Below are 7,420 nucleotides of genomic sequence, written 5' to 3'. Positions count from 1 at the left end.
TGGGGGCGTCGGTGGGGGACCCGTGCGGTGAGCTCAGGGTCCTGGCCTGGGAGTCGGGGTTCCAGCTCCAGGACCGCCACTCACTTCTGGTCCCTTTTCTCCCATAAAATCCCGTGAAAGGTTTCCTGGAATCGCAGCCCACTTCTCCAAGTGTGGACTTTTAGCTGGGGCCGCCTCCCCCCCAACAAACCAGGGTTCCTTGTCTAGGGATGGGGCCCATGGTCAGAGTCTGTTACCGCTGCCAACTGGGGAGTCTTGGGGCACCGCCTCGGGAGCTGTTTTACCCCCGTTTCCACCGAACAGACGTGTGTTTTGTCTTTACCGTGTTAGGTAGTGTTTTAACAGCTCTATCTTATTTAGTGCCCGCAGTAGTCCTGCGGAGGGGCGGGGAGGGTAACATTTATGAGCCCATTTTACAGGTGAGAAAGTGAAGGCCCGGGAAGAGATGTGACCAGTGTATACTGATGAGGAAGTAAATCACAGCACTGCCAAGAGGGGTTCTGAGCAGGGCAACAGCCAGGAGCTCCACGCAGCCCTGGACCCACACCCCCAGCGGGTCCGGCTCAGCCAGTGACCAGGCACCGCCTGTAGAGGTCCGGGCGCATGGCCTTCTGGACTCTGGTTTTCTCATCGGGAGGAGGAAGGCGTGCTGTGGCTGGGTGGTTTCCCATGGTGCCCTCACCTTTTTCTCTCTCAGTGACGCCAGTGTTTTCCAGATTCTGAGTCCCCAGATTCGGTGTTAACGGCTCACTTCCGTGTGGTGTTCACCGAGGCATGCCAGCCGCCGCCAGCTTCTGTCCGCCTGGGACTCGCAGGCGCCCCCCGAGCTGATCAAAGGCCGGCCCACGGCTTGGAAGAATGGCGGGGTGTGAGCCTTACAGCCCCGCTCGCCGCTCCAGGCAGGCCGGGCCTGTGCCTGCCAGCGACCTGCCGAGGCCTGGACCACAGTATCTAGGCCAGTGATGGCGAACCTGTGACACGCGTGTCAGAGGTGACACACACACTCATTTTTTGGTTGATTTTTCTTTGGTAAATGGCATTTAAATATATAAAATAAATATCAAAAATAGAAGTCTTTGTTTTGCTATGGTTGCAAAGATCAAAAAATTTCTCTATGTGACACGGCACCAGAGTGAAGTTAGGGTTTTTCAAAATGCTGACTCGCCGAGCTCAGAAGGTTCGCCATCACTGGTCTAGGCTGTTGCTGCTCTGAAAGCGCTGGTTTTAATGAGGAGCCCCGGGACCAAACGGCTGGAACTTCCTTTCATAAACTAGATGAGAGGCCGTTTCCTGTTCTAAACTCCATCTCCAACACACACACCCCATCTGGGAATGGAGGAAATCAGGCAGAGGCCAGCCTCTGTCACCCTGTCCGGAGTCAGGTCAGGGGCAGGTCTGGCCGAGAGGAGGAGAAACGTCGCACTAAGAGCCACTAGTTGTTTGCAAGCAGTGGGTGAGGCTCCCAGGGACCACGCCGTGTCCTGGGAAGAAGTTCAGGCCTCTGGACTGCATTCCCAGGCGTGGGCGTTAGCAGGATTCAGATTTATCTGTGGGAGAAGCAAAATCGGTGCTTGAGTTGAAAATCATACTTGAATCCACACTAGCATGTGCTAATTTCAGTTTCAGTTTCTATTGTGCATGTTCTTGGAGACATAAAATATTAAGACTTAGATTCAAGTCATGTTAAAAAACAACACAAAAAACTAGGGTTAGTAGAACCAAGAAGTTACCCTTGTAACGGTGCTCCGTGCTAACTCCTTTGACAACGTGAATTTACAGTGTCCTACCCAGAAACACCCGTTTTCCATGGCAGCTTTCAGGAGTTCAGGTTCGATGGGTTTTGCTTTTTGTTGTTCCTATTCTTCTGCCTCCCTTTCGCTGTCCCCAAAGAGGAGCCGTTGTGGCCGAATGGAGGGAACGAGAGTGTAGTCAAGGGTTTTATTCTGGTGTAGCCTCACCTGCAGGTACGTGCTTCTCATGTGAGGACCATGAGAGGTGACGTTCAGGGGGAACATGGCAGAAGTGTTTTTATGTTGGAGGTTGTTTGAGATCTGCTAAGATCTGAGGAGCATTTGTGCTTTTTATCTGTAGGGTACTCTCTAAGTAGGTTTCAGTACCACCTGCCCCTTTCTCAAGTTCCAACTGAATATTTTTATCTTATGAATGATTAGACTCTAACTTAAATATGTCCTTGTACATGTAGGAAAAGTAATACATGACAAAAGGACTACATGGCGTGATTTTAAAGTTACTAGTTAAAGCAGGTGATACGCAGCTGTCCCCGTTTATAGACGAATTCAATATTTATAAATTGGGTGGCATTCAGAAGGAGCTAAGGGATCTCATTGGTTAAGGTCATCCTGGCTCGAATCCTTGGGTGATGTAAAGAATTGTGCTGTGTCTTGGCAGTTCGGGCACAAATCTTACTGAGTCCGGTCAGATTTGTTGAAAGGATGAGAGAGCCTGCCAGGGGCTGGGGAGTTCAGGAGGGCGACGCTCATTCACGGCTTAGCCGCTGCCCTGCTGGGGCAGCCGAGTGACGACGGCATTCCGGGCTGGTCCCCAGATCCTCCAGGTGCTGGGAGATGAGCCGGAGCTGGGATAGCGCATGCTTCCAGTCGTTTCCCAGATCGGACTCGGGTCTGAGGGAGCAAACACCTCGTTGGGCGCGCCCTCCCGGTGCAGACGGATGCCAGCCCCAGTGGGAGCAGCGGCTCTCGCTGGCAGCTGTCCCTCCCGGTGAAGGACTCTTGCTGCATGTTCGGGCCCCGGAAACTCCTCTGTGCGTCCGGGATGCCCTGGGCGGGGGTTTGCTGACATGGCTGGGGGCCAGCAGGTCCCATCCTAGTGGGACGAACCCTCACAGCCTGCGCTTTGGCTGGAACCCGTGGTGGAGGTCAGTGAGCTGTGGGGCTGGCTGCACTTCCCACGCCCACCCTCAGGTGGCGATAGAGGAAGTAGAAACAGCAATGCAATTTCTAGGAGATCACCGAAGGGAGGAGAGGCCTGGGAAGGACATAACCTGACGAACAGTCTGAAGCCAGTTTTCACCCTTTGCCATCTCCCGGCACGTAACCTAATTACTAACATCCCGCGGCACACAAACAAACACAGAAGCCAGGTGTGCGTTGCTGCATGTGCATGAGCTGGTGATTGGTGGCCGTTGCTATTTCTCTACCTGACGGTCTGCGGGGAAGAGGCCGGTGCCACCCCCCCCTTGGCTAGCCGTCAGGTGGGGCGTGTGTCAAACACACCGGCGGCACACGGCTGACAATGCTGACCTGACAGAAGGCCTGGCTCTCTCGGGAGGCCGGAGGCCAGCACGACACCAGCTTGATTGTCACAGTCACCGCCTCCTGCCTCATCCAGCCAGCCTGTGCCTTGAGGTCCACAGGAGCTCCCTGGAGCCCGGCGTGCGGCTTCTTGTGGCTGCGAGTTTCTCACTTCCTTGATGTGTAGGAATTCCCTCGCGTGTTGATGGAAACATTCACCGTAGGAGGGGGGATAGTGCGGGCAGCCAGATGACACCGTGCAGTGTCAACACCTGGTTGGTGGTGTCCCAGGTGTTGTATGAGTTCCACATCAGGTAGAGGCTTCTCTGGAGATCTCCTGGGGAGACGCAGTCTGCAACGTGCTTTTCGGGGGGTTTCTATCGTATCTGTAGTCACCTCCGCTCGCACTCTCCCCGCCCCCGTCTGGTTGAAGATGGGCTGACATGCAGAGCAAGTCCCTGTCCCGGGAGTGCCCTCGCACCCAGTACACACATGTGTCAAACACGGGGAAGCAGCAAGTGGGAAAAGTGGAGGTGCCTGAGGACAGGAGGGTGGGCGTGGCTGGAGCAGCCCAGCGGGGGAGGCGGGAGAGAAGGTCAGAGGTGCCCAGGTCCCCTGGGAAGCCCGGGAGGGTTTTACGTAGGTCAGTCGTGCGCTCTGATGGATGTTTTTGTGCAGATTAGGGAACGGGTTGTGGGGAAATGGTGGGGTCAGTTCTGGAGGCAGGAGGCCGGCCAGAGGCCTCGCGGGGTTCCAAGTGGAGAGGAGACCAGGGAAGCATGTACTTGGAAGTTTACACAGTTCACAGCACCTGCGTGGCATCGTCTCGCTCTTACCGAGTTAGAAATGTCAAATGATTTAGGAGACCGTCTTAGGACCAAGTGGGAAAAGCCGGCCCGCTGTGGGAAGATAGCCTTTGTTTGCCAAGCTCAGGCCCAGAGAGGACCCCTGCTGCCTCTCGCTGAGGTGGTGGGGTGTCCCGTGTGTCCCCTACGCCATCCTGTGAAGGGCTGACACGGCTGATGTCCCTCCGCCCCGGTGTTCTGCACACACTTGCCACCTCACCCCCTGGCTTCTCTCTCATTACCTCCAACTTCATTCTCCGGTTCTTCGCTCACATCGCCTCTCTCCCGGGGGCGGCCCTCATCCTTCCTCTGTCTCGGGCGGAGGGAGTGCCTGTTCCCTGTGCTCGTAGCGTGTCCTCCAAACGTCGTCAAAGTCCTGCACTGGAGCTGTTGGTCTGTCTCCTGCTGGGCTGCCTGTAATTGCCAGAGAGAGGAATTTTTTGGTCATAGAGTATAAAAATGGCTACCCCATGTCCCTGTGACTAAAAAAGAAAAAAAAGGTAAGATTCTGGGCAATTAAATATTTAGAAAATATGTTTTCTTTTACACTTCTCAGTTCCAAGGTGCAGAGCTTTGAAGGAAATGGATTTAATTAAAAATTCGGGGTCAGACTGTTACTGCTACCATCAGAAAACCCAAATCGAGTGGAAATATATATGGTCAACTGTGCAGGTAAGAGGGTACCTTTAAATCTTATCTTACCACGGGGAATTTGTTTATTTTTCTTTGATTTTGAATCAAGCTCCTTAAAAAGGATCATGGCTTTATTTTTTAAGATGAAAAAAATATGTATTTTATTCATTCTTTAAAATGTGTCGTTATTGTTGACAGTATCCCAGATGCCCCCTGCCCGGCCCGTTGCTGTGGATGTGTTTGATGTTTATTGTGATACCCTCAGCGCCCCAGACTGGGCATTGCGACCACCGCGTGCTTCCGCAGCAGGGCTGGTGGCACTGATGCAGGAACAGAATGGGTGGGGGTGGGTTTGCCAGCGGGCGTGAAAACAAAGGCGGTGCCTACAGGGCGTGAGTCCTCATGACATGCCTTGGGATTCCTCAGGACGAGCAGGGGCTGAGTCCTTCGGGGTGAGGAGCAGGGTGGAGATGCCCGATGCATGGGGGGGTCCAAGGCTTGCTGGGTGCAGTGCCGACGGGCATGCTGGGAGGACAGGAGGTGGTCAGCCAGGCGGTGCATGGAATGCGGCCTGTGTGAGGGGCTTCCGTTCGGGGCTGACAAGGTCCAGGGTGTGGCTGTGGGAGTGATTCGTGGAAGTGGGTGGGGGACACGACCATCAGAGGAGCTCAGAGAACGGGAGGCCAGCATATAGGGGTGCGGGGAGTGCACTGTGTCTGGTGAATCCCCGAGACGCGTGGCTGCAGGTGGCACTGGAGAGAGCGCAGCCGTGGGCCCCGGGGCGAAGTCCACGAGGAGGGGGAGACAGGCAGTGGGTGATACCACCGATGCCCGAGGCTCAGAGCTGGTGGCCATGCCCCCCTTCGGGCTCCCCAGTCCCGGGCAGGGAGGAGAAACAGAGGGACAGACAAGGCAGCAGCCAGGCTGTCATCAGTAATGCGTGGCTGTAGCTGGTGCTGTGCTGTGAGCATGGGTAGGCCCTGAGGCCAGGCTCTGCCCTCAGGAGGTGGTGGTGGGAGACGCCGGGGCTCCGTCTGAGCTGATCCCGAGGGAGCATGTCTCAGTCACGGAGAAAACGGCAGAGAATCCCCTCTTCTCATGGGCCACCTGTTCCTCTGTCTCGTCTTTGCTTATGTCTCCGTTGGCCCTGAGAACATGCTAGAGCAGTGGTTCTCAACCTTGGCTGCACATTAGAATCACCTGGGAATCTTTGTAAAATCCTGATTTCTGGGCCTCATCCTCCGGAAATTCCGTGTCTTTGTTAAGGGGTGAGGCCACATTAGTCACAAAGAAACAGAATTTCCGGAGGACGAGGCCCAGAAATCAGGATTTTACAAAGATTCCCAGGTGATTCTCATGTGCAGCTGAGGTTGAGAACCACTGCGCTAGAAGAAGAAGTTGGATCAACCACCACTCAGGGAACAAACACCCACTTTCCGGGCGGGGGTGCGCCCGTGGCCTCCACACGGCACCGCGTGCGTCTGCGGGTCCCTCACTCAGCCAGCCACGGCTCTGCTCCTCTGCTTAGGGTTCTGGGACGCGTTCGAGAAGCTTTAACTCCTGTGCTAAGGGGGCTGTGTGTTCTCGTTGGTAGGTGAGGATCACCAGCGCAGAGCTGCTCAGTGTTGCGTATATCACAGAAAGTCACAACTGCCAGGACCCAGAGACCGTCCTTTCTCTGATCCAGTGTGCGATCCACGCGTTCTGGACCCCGAGCGAGTCGCATGAAATATCCGTGAGCGTCCGCCCACACGGGGAGACCGTGTGCCTCTCTGTGAAGCCGGCCGGGAGGCACACGGTGCAGGTGACTCGCAGGGGTGAGTCCGCTCGGTTCACTGGGCTTCCCGGCCCGTCTTCCCGAGAGGCATGGCGGTAGATTGGCGTTTCCCTGCGCACTGCCACCGCCTTGACACCAGCCCCGTTCCCCGTGTGTCTCCTTTGCTCCAGCTGTGGATTTCGGGCTCGTCCTCCTGTTCGTGGCCGGCATCGTCCTCTTCCGCCTGGCGGAGCGCTTGAGTCAGTAAGTACCCGTGGCCCCCTTCTTAACGTGGGGACCGAAGGGCGAGGACCGTGCTGGCGCCTGCGAAGGAGGTCCATGCGGGTTTGAGGGTAGCTCTGTTTCAGGTTTTGCAAACGACAGGTCTGAAGCTCCAGCTTGCAGAGCCTTTAAAGCCAGGAAAGGTCGTTGGTGTAGCGATGACAGGTGAAAGCCACACCGGGCGTGCTTCCGGGGCGGAATGCGGCATCGCCTGCTCACAGACATCAGTGTGTTCGCGTGTGAGCTCTGTTACTGTCCCCACCGTGTAGATGAGGAAGGAGATCTGCCATCACCTGACTGGTCCCCCCGGGGCTGGGGCGGGGGACGGGTTTGCTGGTGCAGACGCCTCCCCGACGTGCAGCTCGGATGCCCAAGGAGGGATTGCACAAACCTCTGATCAAGCTGCCATTCTGGTTTTTTGTTTCTGACAACTTTACTCATGAGGAAGGAGTGTCCTTCCAGTTGTTTTCACTGTTCAGTGTGCTGTCCTGCACACGGCGTATGCCTGAGCCTTTCCTTGGGGCATAACCAAGTGTGAACACCCCTCACGGCCCATCCGTGTGCAACTGGCCGCTGCCGACGCAGCCCGAGGCGGGAAGCGTGGCTCTGCGGAGCTGGGCTGCAGCCGAGGC

At 55.9% G+C, this 7,420-nt stretch overlaps 1 protein-coding gene across 1 annotated transcript in view; it reads left to right on the top strand.

Annotated features, from left to right (window-relative positions):
- Nucleotides 1-3,910: 3,910 nt before the first annotated feature.
- The window catches only part of NEMP2 (nuclear envelope integral membrane protein 2), a 16,213-nt gene continuing 12,703 nt past the window's right edge, over nt 3,911-7,420 (top strand). Inside the window, exons 1-3 of the mRNA XM_015566114.1 lie at nt 3,911-4,789; nt 6,345-6,567; nt 6,698-6,770. Coding sequence (XP_015421600.1) covers nt 4,700-4,789; nt 6,345-6,567; nt 6,698-6,770 — 386 coding nt within the window. The 5' untranslated portion in view covers nt 3,911-4,699. The remainder of the gene's footprint in view (nt 4,790-6,344; nt 6,568-6,697; nt 6,771-7,420) is intronic.

This window comes from Myotis davidii, unplaced genomic scaffold (genome assembly GCF_000327345.1).
Source record: "Myotis davidii unplaced genomic scaffold, ASM32734v1 scaffold221, whole genome shotgun sequence".
Lineage (NCBI taxonomy): Eukaryota > Metazoa > Chordata > Mammalia > Chiroptera > Vespertilionidae > Myotis > Myotis davidii.
Note: the sequence above shows the minus strand (reverse complement) of the source record. Positions and strands in the feature narration are given on the sequence as shown.